The sequence below is a fragment of the Dendronephthya gigantea genome, unplaced genomic scaffold, assembly GCF_004324835.1.
Source record: "Dendronephthya gigantea isolate DGI-Jeju-01 unplaced genomic scaffold, DenGig_1.0 000020F, whole genome shotgun sequence".
Lineage (NCBI taxonomy): Eukaryota > Metazoa > Cnidaria > Anthozoa > Malacalcyonacea > Nephtheidae > Dendronephthya > Dendronephthya gigantea.
Genome location: NW_021163030.1, coordinates 1,899,314 through 1,914,636, shown reverse-complemented (window position 1 = coordinate 1,914,636; position 15,323 = coordinate 1,899,314). Strand labels below are relative to the sequence as shown.

Genomic DNA, 15,323 nt, shown 5'->3' with positions numbered 1-15,323 from the left:
ACTTAGTGTAGTAGTAAATAAATTATTCTGTGAAAGTGCGGGCTCATAGTCTCATACAAGAATTTAAAAATTTCAAATATCAAGAAAGCAAAATGTTTAAGAAGTGAGTTTATTGATATTTAATTCATCATCAATATATAAATATATATACATAGAGAGAAAATATAGTTATCAATATCTATTGATTTGTATTAAATTAGCGATTCTCGTTAAGTCAATAGGACATATTATGGTATGGTACAAATGCACGAGCATCCTTGCAACCCCCTGACAGTGAAGAGGGAAAGGTTTATAGCTGATTTTTAGCCAGAAGGCTTCAAAACACTCCCTAACAAGGTCCCTGAAAAGCATACCTGCAAATGACATTTTACCAGGTTGTACTGGGTTACAATTGTTTAATTAAACTGCCCTAGACTATTGGTTTAGCTTTATTGTGACTATGAGAGTATGCTGAAATTTAATTCGCTATCACTGGAGGTTACACACGTGAAAATTTATTAAGTTGTTCTCCATTCATGAAACTGAAACAGAACTGAACATTGTTGTGATGCACCCAACAAACATGGTTGTTGTACAAATTGTGGCAATTTTTTGCCTGACAAGTTGCTACAAATTGATAACAGTAGTGTTCTTGCTGTGCAGTGCAACATTGTTCAGCTCTGTTTTCATCAACTGGAAAACAACTTGAGCATTTTTTGCCATGTAGCAATGTTGGTGCAATGCTACACTATACCCATATTTTCTCCCCATTAAAAAATATTGCATTTCTTCTGATAATATGACTGCTGAAGCCAAGCTAAAACTCTATAGCCTGGGTTAGAAAGATTTGAAAGATAGATTTGCTATTAGACAAAGTAAACTACTGGCCTCTGAACAAATTTTTTGTTCTCATAAACTAAAATTTCATCCACTCTGTTTCAATCCATCAATTTCACTCCTTCCTTTCTTGAATTTTCACTTTTTCATCCTAGTCAATATCCTACTACATTGTAACATATGTGCTTTTCTCTGACTCTTAGGAATCAATATGTTGAGAATTATTATTCATGGGTTTAATATCTTACAGGTTTTTTTACAATTTTCATTTGGGGGATCTTAATTTAGACCTGTCAGTTGAGATTGTCTTCGAGCTCTAAATCTTTTTTATGTTAAATTGGTTATGCTCCTGGAATGTTTAGCTGTTAAGTGAAGCAACTTAGTAACCAAAACGTTTGCTCATAACAAGACTAAACAATGTCAGTCAGGCTAGATTGGGCTGTTTTAACATGAATGGATAAAAAGTAAATTTTTGCATTGGTTAAAGTTGTTTTTTTCATATTGGTATATCTTTGAAATCATAAAAATCTATATTGGAACGTATTGTACATACGAGGTGAAAAAACATCACAACCACTCAACATCAACTAAAAATACTTTTTAAGATATTTCATTTATGATACATATTTTGGAGCCTAGTAAATGTTGTGAACACGCACGATCGCCACGACCCGTTTCTACCATAACACTTTCTTAATAGAGACTACGACCGTTCATGAGACCTTAATAAGGTGCCTAACAAAATTATGATAAGATACTATATTGAGCACATGAAAAAACGGACGTTGTCCTAACTTTCGCAAGTGCACAAAATAATACGATCAATATTTCCATAGGTTTCAGGCAGATGAAAACATATCTGGTGTAACTCAACTCAAGTCATCTGTCCAAAGAAGCATAAGAGCTAAACTAGTAGAGCAGTTTCCCGCCATTAAAGATTATATAGATGGTATTTGCCCCAAAAAAGAGTCGATGGTTTTGATTAAATGGTAAAATACTGTTTTCATTCATTACTTATTCATTACCTATGTAATGTATTGCGTCCGTCAATTGCAATCGAGTTTAAATTCTTGGCCAGCAGCCGAATACATTAACGATGATAGATACAACAAGGCTTCTCGACTTTTATCAGTATTGTTTCTAACCGGATCATAGCCTGCGCACAGACGTAATGTACACGTAAAATACGTATTTTACGTGTACATTACGTCTGTGCGCAGGCTAACCGGATCATCGCAATCAAATAAATGAGACATGCTTTGGTCGCCTTCTTCACTCATCAGCAGATCAACAACAGTCACTTTCCGACGATAAAGTAAATTGGGTTAGGTCATTTGACAGAGAGAAAAATTAGGTGAAACGCATTATACATAGTGTGTTGTAACTTAATGTCACTTAGCTACAGAATAGAGTAATAATAGTGAAACTACTCTGTTAAGACTGACAGACCGCAGCAATGACATACAACCCGAACTTGGCTGCTCCCTATACGGGTTATACTCTGATCTGGTGCGGTGGTGATGGTTTATGTCCTTTTTTTAGCCATGATCATGTTGAAATAATTGCTGTCAACTCAGAGCTGTTGTTTTTTAAACAAAGAGACAGTCCATATTTCCCAACACTAAGATTGCTGCATCAGTGTGAGTTATTACATGATATTTTTATTTTCATCATCAATTTCTTTCCAGTTTTATCATGAGCGGCGAAAATTCACTGTAGTTAGTCGGTGATAGAGTAAACTTTGATAAAGTAGATAAGCCAAAAAATTATTGACAGTGTTGTCAGTTTATCTAGCACACATGGAATCTCATTTTCAACGTTTACGTTTGTCTAGGGTGTCCCAAAAAAACCCAAAACTATTGAAATCACCTATTGTTAAAATTTGAATGACTTGTTCACGAATTTTTGCTCGTGGGGATTAACGCAACTTATAAAATGCTAAATGCTCCCCACCTTCTGACTCAGCCAATACTTCATGGCATGGTCATTAATATCAAAGTTTAATATCTTTATTTAGACCCATTTATATTGCCACATCAACAGGTAGATAAAGGTGCCATTAAATTTATCCTGAGTGGAGCAAACATTATGTGTCCTGGCCTTACGTCACCTGGTGCAAATCTTATTGATGCGGATAAGGATTCGATTATTGTATCCTATTCATATACATATACCCTTCGAAAGTTAATTTTACATCGGTCAGGAAGCCTTCCTAATCCTGGGTATAGAAGATATCTATGTAACGATAACGAAGCTCTGGGTTAACCCGTGTTAAGGGACGTGTGTTATGGGGAATGAAAATGTGTAGTTTCCACCGAATTCTTTCGCTAGTCATTACTGTGTATGTGTTCCTTGACCTGCTTCCTTAGGCCATTCACGCTGAAGGAAAAATACATGCATTAGCTGTTGGAACGATGACAATGTCATCACAAGACATGTGAGTAACTCATTCAGGCGTACTACAATCAAATCAAACTGAGTCAAAAAAGCTTTTGGAATCAATACAGTCTGGTCTGATTCTTTCTGGTCTTGTGTACCACTGATTTGTACACATCTGTGTATACATACAAAAATCGAAATCGAAATTTTACATGTACTCTTTCAAGTACCCATAGGAGTGTTGCACATGAGAAACAGGACTGCATTTACTGTGGATGACTGTAAATGAAAGCTTTAAACGCGATTAGGTTTTCTCCACGAATTATAGTTACATAATATTACTATACTAGGCGAGGCATCAGGTGGTGGGCTAACTGGGGGTGCTCAAAAGATACGTCACCGCACGATAGCAAATACCTCATCTCTAGAAATGTTTACTCTTAGAGTTTCTGTCAACAAAGGAATTGGAGTCGAGAATATTCATTATTTAAATGATGGTTTATGGGAAATGAAGAAATTGGACAGATGACATTGTAACACGATGTGGAATTGAATAATTAAACTGAAAATATTTTTAATTATCGAATACAATAAAACCTCTTGTTGTTCACTAATTCTGTTGAGTTGTCGCATTTTTTGAAAGCCATTTTTAGATATTTGAGACCATTGATTGCGGGTTTGTGGTACCCTTCAGCACATAAACCTTTTATATTGTTGTTACAAATTTGAGGTACGCTTCACCAAGATAACAAACTAATTTATCATAGTCATTTCAAAATTATTATTTTCGTAGAAACTCAACGCATTTTAAAACAGCTCCCATGACAAGTTTACGAGGGCTTCACACTCTTAAATCCCAGATCCTCACTAGTCAATATGTGAAAAACAATCGTTTAAACACCTCGTACATATAGTTATATCTAATAATTTTAAGGTATTATTAGTAACAAACTACGTAACAACACACTGGACGTGTTGCATGATCCTGCCCCACACAGACAATGCATCCGTGTCACTACAATAACATTGATTTCGGCATTCTTTTCTATATATACTGGAGTGGGATACCCGCAAATCTCGAGGATTCATTTGTTAAAAAATGAACCTATTTCCAGGGACGGAAAAGCTTGAACCATTAGAGCCACAACTCCCAGGTGGGGGTGAGTCGTCGTCTTCTTTATTGCGGCCTTCCACCGCTTTACTTTGTTGTTGAACTGAAGAACGTGTCGATCTTTCCTGCATAAAAAGAAAAGCAACACTGAATATTTCCATCTTACTTCAAAACAAAACTGAGATACAATGGTACCCCCCCCCTGGGATTTGGATAAACCCCAAACCTATCCTGATATACCCAAAAACTGATTTTCGTGAAAAGTGAAAATCTATGAAATCTATGATCTTTAGAAATCTACGATCACAGAACTGTGTCTCCGATGTACACGTGGAAAGAAGTGGTTTATTTGAATGATTCAAGTTTGTTTTTTTACCAGTAGATACTTGCGATTATCCTGTTCAACCCTGGTTATCATCTCGGCTGGAGCTTCAGTCTGTTCACACGCTTCATTCATTCCTGGTTTATCAATCATATAGATCACAATATATGTCGTGTCAGTTACGCTGTTCCTCTCTCTTTCCACGAAATCCTTATACGACGTTTCATAAGTATTTTCATCATTAAAGCAATACCATTGATTTCGTTTTGAATCACTGCCGTTTCTGGAAGTATCTAAAGCGTAACTGTAATAATGACCAGCTTCACAAGTATGACCGGAATGAACGACCACAGAGCATAGTTTATATGGATATAATGAAAATGATGTGTCCATGGCTTGATCTTCTTCACCATCGATCTTCATCGCAATTTCCTCATCTTCTTTATTTGACTGTAAGAGAATACTTTCACCAACACTGCAGAAAGTTAGTTCTTCTGGATAGTCTACAACATGTAATAATTTTGGTTTTGTCTGACTCTTCACATCAAAACTAAAGCGTTTTAAAGAGAGAACGAGAAACTTCGGTAACTTTGTTATTTGTACACGGCGCTCCCCGTCAACATTAGCACGACATTCATCACAAAAATACTGATTATTGCCAGTGAGTTGTTCGGGTTTCATGAAATAATCAAGCATTTCGTTAATGGTAAACGTACAGCGATTTCTGACGTCTTGTTTCACTGTGGTTGGACTATCCGTTGATGATTTTGGTTTTGTTTGGACGTTAGACGCTTTTTCTTTGGATGTTTCAAACGAATCTTCCTTGTATCTACTGTCTTGTAAATTTCGAACTTGATCTCCACCCTTTAAACTTTTAGGATTTTCTTCCTGTGTTGGAAGATTACTGGAGTTTGGTGTCTCAGCATTAACAGGCAATACTTCCGGAAATGCAAGAAGTATATCTGTGAAGTCTTCCTTGTGTTTTGACTCATTTCCACAAGTCATGCATTCATATGTAACACAAAGAACGCCTTTAAAATGTTCTTCGACAATATTTGTTGCTGGTGTCGCTGTTTCTACCTTATCCTGTAACAGGGATTTATCTTCTTCCTCTAATTTATCCATCAAGTAATGAACAAATTCACAACAGTCCTGTTGAGTCCTGGCAGGAAACCAGGGTGGACGAGAATGTCGAACAAAATTTTCAGGTGCTACAGCATTTCGCTAAAAAAATAAAAGATCACGTTAGAGTTTCATTTCAATATTACTGTTGTTTTACAGTACATACCTTTTATAGTGTATCAACTTCACAACCATAATTTATTTACAGGACAAATTACAAGAATTGCCTCAATTAATTCCCACAATTTACCTTGGATAGAAGTAAAAATGTGATGACATCTTGCAGACTATACAGAACAGGGTGTCTAGTTTGTGAGGCAGGCCTTGCGAACAAATGATTACGAAACCTAAAGTAAAATATTAAGTAAAATGTCAGAAACACTGATATATGTACTTTCAACCACCTTTCCCAAAAGGTTTATTGTTATTTTTTTGTAACAGTGCTTGTAACAGTGCAAAGAGTTACAATAGTCTTCCCTGTTAATCTTACAGTCAATATATCATTTGAATGTATATGTAAAGCACATTTCTATCTCTGTGGTATGACTGGTATCATCATCGTATGTTGATGACTGGATGATTATTCATTCTTTTGAATGTAATCATAATATAACAAATTAATTCCAATGATACGCATGCATCTGAAATGAAACAGACTAGACTGGATGAAAATCATCTCTTTGGTCAATCATTGCTCTATGTACTGCAATTACGTACTTAATGACTCTAAATATCAGTCCTATTCCGTCAACCAGTTATTCCAGTTAACTAGCGAAGTAAATTGTTGTTATATGGTATGAAAAGTTAAATATTCATATGATTAGTTTTTAGTAGGGTACTTACACATCAAGCATGAAGAGACACTGCAAGATACTGTTCATGTAACATGTATTTCCCAAATTCACTAATCCAGTCCTGCTTTTGTTTTTGACTAAGTTCAACATCTCTGTTGTGAAGATGAAACTTGTCTTAGGTTCACTATTCTCACTTGCATGTCCAATGTTTGATGCAGAGTGGATCCATTTGTTCATCATTTCAATGGTTGGTTTGGAAATATCCTACAAGATCACTTAGTAAGAATTTGTTGGTTTTTCAAGAAAATTATTGTTTTATACCTTGGAATGGCAAAAATAACATTACTTTATGTCAGACAGCCATAGATTCAAAGTATATGCATTCTCCTGTTACTAATTTATGAAATGTCTACGTTTTGCTTACTTTTAAAGCAAGTAAAAGAGGTCCATAAATAACTCCTGAATTATCAGGAAATCTGTACATTAGTGTAAACATCAATTCTCCTAATGCAGTTAAATAATGATTAGATTGCTCCTTTTTTTCTTTTCGTAAACGATCCATGAGATTTGGAACAAATGGAATAATCTAAAGAAAAATAATGGTTTCAAGTATTAATTAGTATTAACGACACTGCCATAAGAAAAACATTACATATACAGTAGTACACAGTTAATATAAGAACTGATCTAAGAGGCCATGCCTCCAGACTGTGCATTTGCATTGCATTTTACTTTGTCATTGCACTTTGATACTGCATTCATTTAATGACTCTAAATATTGGTCATAACCGGTTAACCAGATATTGTAAGAAGTAGTTACGAAGCTTTTTAAAAACATTTTTACAGTACCTTATGAAATGCAAAAGGTGAATCCAAACAGTTCATAAGCATGTTGACCAGAACTACAAAATTGCTTTCACGGATTACAGGCATAAATACTCTGCTGAGGACCTAAAATTAAAATAGCAAGATATTACTATGATTGTACCATCAAATTAGGGCATTACTTGAGTATGGTAGTGCCTATATAAGTATAAAGTGCCTAAGTATAAAGTGCCTAAATAATGTTGAGTAAAGGGTATGATGTTTCTAAACAGACCATATAATTAAGATAGCAAGGTACCCAGAAAATCTATTGCATTGTTTAGAAAATCTATTTCCTAAACTATTGTTTTCACTTAAAGGCAAGATGACAATATGCTACCTAATATAATGTGCACATGGAATGTTGATGTTTCCTGCAATTTTCATTTTCTCCCTCACCTGTAATATTCTATCCAGAATGAGTTGTTGCAAGACCTTTTTCCTCCCACTTTTCCCTAAACACCTGAAAAATGTCAACAGCCACAGTGCAACCTTTGTTTTTTTTGGCCATACAAGCCACTGCACCATTTTTGATAATCCAGAGAGAATAGTATCATCAGTTATGGTGCTTGAAACAGTGACATCACCAATTATAGGGTTAATGACATCTTCTGGTATGTAATTAGTAAGACTTGCTAAAGCCACAGTACTTTGATAGCTTGGGTTTGACAATATTTCAAAGCATTCTTTGACCGAGATCATTATAAAGCTTTGTGATGTATCTTTGGCCCAAATAGTGCGAAGAAATTTGCAGATACATTCCACTTTATCGAAAAATTCAATCATTGCATCTTTGGATACATTTGGAATTTTTGTTTTGCCAAGACATTGAATCATTCGAATATTTACTCTGAGTAGTTCATGTTGTATGTCTAGTAAATATTCAAAATTTTCCTCCAAAAACATAGCCACACTACCACAAAACTGTATCTCATCTCGAGTTAACCATGTTGTAACTTCTTGACACACAATTTTACATAGTCGTGGGTAGATTTTGGATGACGTCTTCAAATATGGAAACACGCAATTTATAATGTCTAGTATGCGATTTGGTTCAGCATCGTTCGCTTTGAGCAATGTTAACAAAACGGTTTCTGTAAAAAATGAAGCAAGAGCCGATGGTTTATTTTGAGCACAAGTCTTCAACAACATTCGACCACTGTCGATCAATAACTCGTCCGATTCACGCACGATCCATTCAATGGCGTGTTTTAAAACACTATGACATGCGTCTTGCTGCAATAATTCCAGTGATTGCTTACAACAGTACTCTATTAAAGTTTTCTTCGCTTCGTTCGGAACAGTAGAAGCAATAATATTTAGAATTTGTTGCTCTATGTCAACATGAGATTCAGCCGAAGCCATAATCAACTCAGCCAAACTCGATGGCGAGACAAAAGTTGGGAAAATTTAGGGGATTTTGGGATTTTGATTTTTTGTTTTTTTTATTATATACCGCTGACCTTTTAATTTTTGAAACGCTTGAGTGGTTGGTGTTGACCAGTGAGTGAACTATAATATAGTTCATTTACAGTTCACTGGTGGTGACTCTGTGTTAGCCTATGGTTCTCATCTTGTCTTGAAGGTTTTTTTGCAATATTCATGCATTGTAAATTTTTGAAAATTGCTAGTGGGTAAAAAATCTTTCATTCATTTTTTCAATTCATATTAGGCAATGAAAGACAGCTCATTTTCTTACTAAATTTTTTATTCGATAAAAGTGGGGCAACATATTTCTAAGTGTTTTAGGTAGCAAGAAGAATGGTGGAGAAGCAGAGGTGATCGTGAAGAATATCCAAAAAGAATTTTTCTCACATCTCACATGACCCTGAGAAATTGAGTCTCCAACTCAATTTCCCACTATTTATTGTTAAAAAATTAAACTTCATTCATAAAACAGGAAGAGGCAATTTTATCTGCAAAAACCTACGACACCAAGCAGTAAAATCTGGCAAAACCTGACAAGTATCCAAGTGCAGACCTAGAGCCTCTCCTTTTAGAGTTTCTGTTTGTGCCCTGGGCCAAAACTACAAAAGAAAACCTCGGACATGAGGTTTATATTGGCCAGACAGCATATAATGTGTGATACTTCCCCATAAAGTTTTTCTTTTTACAATTTAGTACTTGGTGGTAGCATTCTATAGATCTATTTACAGCACCATATTTATACTAATGTGGCATTAAAGCCTACAATGCATTGTGTTAAAATTATAGATTCTGCTATGTACATGATTTTTAAAAATGTTTCTGTAAAAATCCTGATTTTAGTTCAAAATATACTTTTTCTCCTATAAGGAGCGTACTGAATTTCTCTTGTTGGCAAGGCATTCAAGGCAGTGCGTTTCATCATGCTGCTTTATTGAAACACACTCAAACAATAGAGTTCTTGTATTACCTTTGCCAAAGGCCAAGATTTAATATGCGCAGTTCTGGCATCTGGACAATTTGATTCAAACCAATTTTTGTGACTTTCGTACAACCATATAAGTCAATACTTGTTACATTTCGTAGATTTTCCGCTATATATGCGAGTCCTTTGTCTGTAATCATGTTACACTGTCCAATATTCAAAACTCGAATATCTTGTAAGTTTCTGGCAACAGCATATAATCCTTCGTCTGTAATTCTACACGAGCCTAATTCTAGATGTCTTAGGTTATACAGACTGTGCGAGATGTGCTTCAATGCTTCGTCCCCAATCCTGTCACAAAAACTTAAATCTAAACTCGTTAAACTTGAGCATCCATCCGCTAAACTTGAAATCCCTTCATCTCCAATATTATCACACGATCTCAGATTTATTTCTTTCAAATGTTTGAGGCCAGCCAAATTTGCGAGACCGACATCTCGGATACCACAACAAAAACTTAAATTTAATTCCTCCAAGTTCAGCAAACCTTTGGCTATATTACATAGAGCATTATCAGTAATTTTCTGACAGTCTTGAAGACAAAGATGGGTAAGGTTTTTATTCCCATAAGTAGCAGCAGTGAGACCAGCAATGTGGGCTATGCCAAGATCGGAAATATGACGACAACTACGTAAGTTGAGGTGTTTCAGATGAACAAGTCCTTTCGCGCAATAGAGCAAAGCACCATTTGTAATATTACAACAACCACCTAGATCTAGTATCTCCAGGTTACATAGAAAACGAGAAATTCGATCCACACTAGTATCGGTCACTTGTTTACAAAGGCTTAGATCGAGAACTGTCAAAGTCGACATAGTCTTCACAAAAGCCTTGGTTATACTGTTATCTGTAACGTTGTAACATCCTTTCAAATTTAGACACTCCAGATTACTCATGCTATGTACCAAGTAACTAAGATCGTTTTTCAAACTGAGTACCCGTATTTTACGAATTCCCCGGGCCGCTAATGAGGGAAATAAATATTGAGTTGATCGTCTAAAATGTAATCTCGCTTGAGTTGATCTCCATACACACTTGGCATAGGCAGCATCACGCCATCTTCGACATACTTGTGCTACGCGTCCTTTATCACGTAAATCTAAGTAGCAGAATATAATGGTTAAAATCTCTGGGAATAAGCTATTAATTGACGTTCTTTTAGGTTTTGTTTTGCCACAAATCACAGTTCTATAAGCCTGCTTCCCATCCATTTCGACGACATTCAATTGCCAAAATTCTTTGTTATTTTCGAAAACCACTTCACGTGTAGAATGTATCACGTGATAGTATTCTTGCAGCCTCATTGTTGGTTGTGTGGTTAAGATTTATCAGTGGATTATTCAATCATTCCAGCATACTAGATTTATAAATAAATACTTTCATATAAAGCCAAGATACCCAGTTTAGTTCTCACGTCGTTACAACTACTTTTAAGGCTAGTTTCCACTCAGGAAAAATCTCCTTTGGATCGGAACGGACAGCAAAATTTCCTTTGTCGGTGAGTTCTCAGGCGGTGTTTATACAAAGAAAACTTTGCTGTCCTGTCCGATCCAAAGGAGAATTTTCCTGAGTGGAAACTAGCCTTTAACTACAATTCTCTGGATTCGATCCAGTACCAAAAATTTAACTTTTAAATATCACCGTCAGCGGTCACCAAACGTAGTCCTAGTCCTCCCTTGGCTCCTGTGCCATGAGAAAAACGTTTGCGGGAGCGGACGAATGAATGGGATGATTTCAACAAAAATTCCCTTATTCTTGAGTAAAATTTGATAGACGGCCCAGACCTTATTAAAATTAATTTTGTTCAATCTGTGGGACTGCAATTCTTAACTCCATTGTACCCATTGTACGGCCATAACTTCCCTCATTATGGGTAAAGACCTGCCGAGCAAAAATTCTCGAATCGAACATTGAAAATATAATATCCCAATATTTCCTGTCAGGCAACCAAACCTAACTGTTTGTTATGGTACTTTTTTAGTTTGTATCGGTTATATTATTATTTTTGCGGGAAAACAAGTTCCTAAAAGCTGACGTGGGTTGTTTTAGGAATTTTAGTTTCGTTTTTAAACAGCTGTTGTTTCACCTTGGACCCGGGCCGTCGGCGGACAACGGATGCTAAAAAGACATGTTGTTCCCGCTGAAACTGGCTCTCTTCAAAACACTGACACATCATGATGGTGCTAATATTGAGTGTGATCTTCATACCATTGACTGTTGTTTCTTGCTTCTTGCGTTTCCTTGTCTCTTCCGTGGAGTGGCGCTCCTTTGGATTCTCTTTCCGTTCTGAATTTGATGCGTCTTCGTATGGACAAATTTAAAGGAAATCGGTTCATTTTTGCTGAACTTTACGCAAACGGAATTGTCTGTTTACAACTAAATGATGATGCTGCAAATTGTAAAAAAAACTTTGCCCATTGTATTGCAAATATCATTTTAAAGCGAGGTCAGCAAGACCACCACAAACGTACTGCTTGTGTGATTTGTCATTACTGTGGTAGTTTTAGTCAGAGTTCTTACTTGAGTATCGTCTTGGTTAACCATAGCTGAAAGTAGCTAATTACGCACAAAATCTACGCCAGCAAAGCTGTCCTTCAAGTTCAGAGGATTGAAAATATGGCCAATGGCAATGTCATCCGGTTAACAATGTAGGGGACTGTTGTTGCTCGTGCTATCAAGTTACACGAAGACACGAACAATTCTAATCAGTTTAGCTGTTTTCTTCTTAAACGAAAGTTGTTATTTGCTGTCTGCCTATCTCGTATACTACGTATTACCCACTTCTTAGCCAGGGTCGAATTAAGTTTTAGGGGGCGAAACCGCACTGTTAATCACGGTTAAGCTTTAAGCTGTTTTCAAGCTTGTTTTCAATCTATGGACTTAATAAAATTATTTCACCATAGCTGGAATGCAGCGTAATTCAGTCATCAAATTCGAAGTCATTATATAGAAATCATTTTATCCAGTTAGCGTAAAGCCCTTAATTTTCCTAAAATAGGCGGTTCTAATTGGAAAATTAATAGTTCTAAAACCTAAAATTTACCGGCAGTAGTAAGAATTGAGTTTTTAAATTGTTAAATTGTTAAATTCGCAATTGCTGGTGAAAAATGTTCTCAATACGTCTACTTTGAAGGCTGAAAATGTCATTTCAAGCATCTCAATTTCTACACATTTTCCCGGATCTCGAAGCAGAAAAAAATGGACAGTTCTAATATTTTCTTTGAACAACCTTGAAGAGTTTGGACGTCCAAACATCAAAGGTTTTACTCGGGTTGAGGTAGGCCCAAATCCTCATTAGCCCTGGTTCAAGAAAAAGGTAACTATAACTGGCCAGTCTGTTTATAATTATTTCTTAGTGTGACAATTAAGAATTTTAAATATCGAATAAAATGATTTTCCAACAATAGTTTTCATTTTGCTATAAATTCCATACAGTTTGGTAGGTCAGTACAATGCTTCACACACATCTCAGGTATTTGCAGCGATTTATAATTATACAGTAATAAAAATTAAGACTGAGCTGTTCAGTATTGTTAAATTGTCGTTCCAGCTAACATTAGTCGGTTAATGAGTTTTTTTGGAAAGGCTGTAGATAGGTGACAGGGTAATGATTTTTTAATGTGCCTCATAGAGGGATTACAAATAATAAACAAGCCTACTTTCACATTTACATCTAAGCTGACGAGTGGCGAACCTCGTTATGAGAGGGTGGGGCCATGTTTCTAGGCAGTAAATGAGTGACACATTATTTATATTGAGCAGGTACTTAGAAGTTTAAGAGATGGTAAATATAACCGTTGTATAGTTTGTATTTACTATCCATAGGTTGTGTTTACCATTAATCTCATGATCAATAAATTAAACGTGACATCTCACTCGACTCGAGAGGTTGGAGGTCCCCAACGGTGCATGAGATCATTGGTATGTACAATTATAAAAATATCAGATGACCTTTTGGGAAGAAAACACTCAGATACATGTCGCCTGAAAATGATAATCTCCTTCCTTCCCAAACACAATAAGTTGGTATAAAAATTAATTTAAGTTCACTGATCCCAAACTGAACTACTATGGTCGTCATTTCTGAGAGATTAGCAAATTGGAACCTTAGTTAAATAGTGTTGCAATGCTTTTGTGCATGACGGGAGGCTCTTTCCAGTAAAGTCTTCAGATCTAAGTTGATTTTATGTTTGCTTATTAAGAATTCATCACGTCATCAGTACACAGCTGTTGCAGGTAACAGCAGCGTTACCCTTGCGATGATAAGTTCTAGTAATCGCCACCAAACGGAAAGACAAGGATTGTTCAGCCTGCAGATTACTGAGACCATGCATATTAGGGGGGATTTTAAATAATCCTAAGTACATAACAAAAATATGCCGTATTTCATTGACGTAAATGTCCAAAGTATACGTACCCCTAAAACAGGATATAGAACAAATGAGACTCACTATAATGTGACCTACTGACTAGAATTTATTTCAAAAGTAAACATAACCAAGGTCGTCTCTTTTCCTGGACGTTCTTTCAGATCTAAAGGCGACAGATTTCCGAAATATTTCTCGCAAATTCTATCACGCAGATATGCGCTGCCTACATATGATTTATACTATAGCAGTCGTTATCCTGGCATGTGAGCCGTTGTTATTAGAGACCTTAGGATCGATCGACGCGAACCACTAACAGCTATCCGCCGGCAAACTTCAAATCGCGTGTATTTGAAAGTAAATCCAATCCTACAACTACAACGCTATACAAGTCTTCGACAGCTCAATATTTCATGCTTTCATTTTCATGCTCAAATTATCCTGGCTTCAATCAGCTGATAGTTTATTAAATTAAAGAACACAACTGTTAGTTTGCGGTTTGTGGCTAATTTTTTTTTGCATAGACGATTTTGGCCAAACTGTTCATGATTGGTTATATAATGTGTCTCTTGATTTGCAAACACGATCTCAGTCACAAATGTCTCGGTCACAAATGTGTGTCAGTTTCACTTTTTACTATTTTTGGTAATTTTAAATTTAACTAAAATTAACTGGCGCGATGGTATAGTAATCAATATCCTTAACCTATAACATACTCCAATGTAAATAATTCATAATCCTCTTTTTTAAATCACATAATCTGAAATCCTGTATGAAATATTAAGAAATATATAATCTCTGCCGGTAAATGCTAACAGGACCTTGATAATTCGCCAGCCGAATATAGTGATTTGTAAAAACTAAATACGTGGAGCTGAAGAGAATATTCACAGCCCTAGTTTTCATTTTGTCCCAATTGGTCAATGTTCAATAGTTCGGATGTAAATTTTCTTTATTTTCTCTATTCAAATCATGTATTGTTGACTACAAACATGTAGCAATATATGGCACATGGAGAGTAGTTATACGTCTAAAAGGGGCCTTATACATCCATAGTTGAGTTAACGCCATCAACTTGATCATGCATGTCTTATTGGAATTTTATCCCATAATCAGTTCATCCAATAGACTCTTTGGA

General features: G+C 35.9%; 3 protein-coding genes across 3 annotated transcripts; 1 reads left to right on the top strand and 2 right to left on the bottom strand.

The window, feature by feature from the left end:
• Nucleotides 1-21: 21 nt before the first annotated feature.
• Nucleotides 22-3,787, top strand: LOC114521623 (malignant T-cell-amplified sequence 1-like). Its single transcript, XM_028542121.1, has 6 exons — nucleotides 22-103; nucleotides 1,653-1,805; nucleotides 2,359-2,456; nucleotides 2,834-2,967; nucleotides 3,186-3,253; nucleotides 3,640-3,787. The coding sequence occupies exons 1-6, from the start codon at nucleotides 93-95 to the stop codon at nucleotides 3,722-3,724; spliced, it is 549 nt and encodes a 182-aa protein (XP_028397922.1). The 5' UTR covers nucleotides 22-92; the 3' UTR covers nucleotides 3,725-3,787.
• On the bottom strand, nucleotides 3,782-8,806 carry LOC114521620 (ubiquitin carboxyl-terminal hydrolase 35-like). Its single transcript, XM_028542116.1, has 7 exons — nucleotides 7,808-8,806; nucleotides 7,394-7,495; nucleotides 6,969-7,130; nucleotides 6,594-6,808; nucleotides 6,001-6,097; nucleotides 4,683-5,852; nucleotides 3,782-4,431 (listed from the first exon to the last, which is right to left on the bottom strand). The coding sequence occupies exons 1-7, from the start codon at nucleotides 8,771-8,773 to the stop codon at nucleotides 4,288-4,290; spliced, it is 2,856 nt and encodes a 951-aa protein (XP_028397917.1). The 5' UTR covers nucleotides 8,774-8,806; the 3' UTR covers nucleotides 3,782-4,287.
• Nucleotides 8,807-9,199: 393 nt separating this feature from the next.
• LOC114521618 (F-box/LRR-repeat protein 14-like) lies at nucleotides 9,200-11,279 on the bottom strand. Its single transcript, XM_028542115.1, has one exon. The coding sequence runs from the start codon at nucleotides 11,120-11,122 to the stop codon at nucleotides 9,800-9,802; it is 1,323 nt and encodes a 440-aa protein (XP_028397916.1). The 5' UTR covers nucleotides 11,123-11,279; the 3' UTR covers nucleotides 9,200-9,799.
• Between the last annotated feature and the right edge of the window lie 4,044 nt (nucleotides 11,280-15,323).

Excerpts from the sequence above, each read along its gene's own strand:
- LOC114521620 (XM_028542116.1), bottom strand. The coding sequence starts at position 8,773 with ATGGCTTCGGCTGAATCTCATGTTGACATAGAGCAACAAATTCTAAAT. Across the intron at positions 7,496-7,807 it reads TTCTGGATAGAATATTACAG|GTCCTCAGCAGAGTATTTAT; the intron begins GTGAGGGAGAAA and ends TTTTAATTTTAG. Across the intron at positions 4,432-4,682 it reads ATAATCGCAAGTATCTACTG|GAAAGATCGACACGTTCTTC; the intron begins GTAAAAAAACAA and ends CTTTTTATGCAG.
- LOC114521623 (XM_028542121.1), top strand. Across the intron at positions 1,806-2,358 it reads TCGATGGTTTTGATTAAATG|CCATGATCATGTTGAAATAA; the intron begins GTAAAATACTGT and ends TCCTTTTTTTAG. Across the intron at positions 2,968-3,185 it reads CGGATAAGGATTCGATTATT|GCCATTCACGCTGAAGGAAA; the intron begins GTATCCTATTCA and ends CTGCTTCCTTAG.
- LOC114521618 (XM_028542115.1), bottom strand. The coding sequence starts at position 11,122 with ATGAGGCTGCAAGAATACTATCACGTGATACATTCTACACGTGAAGTG.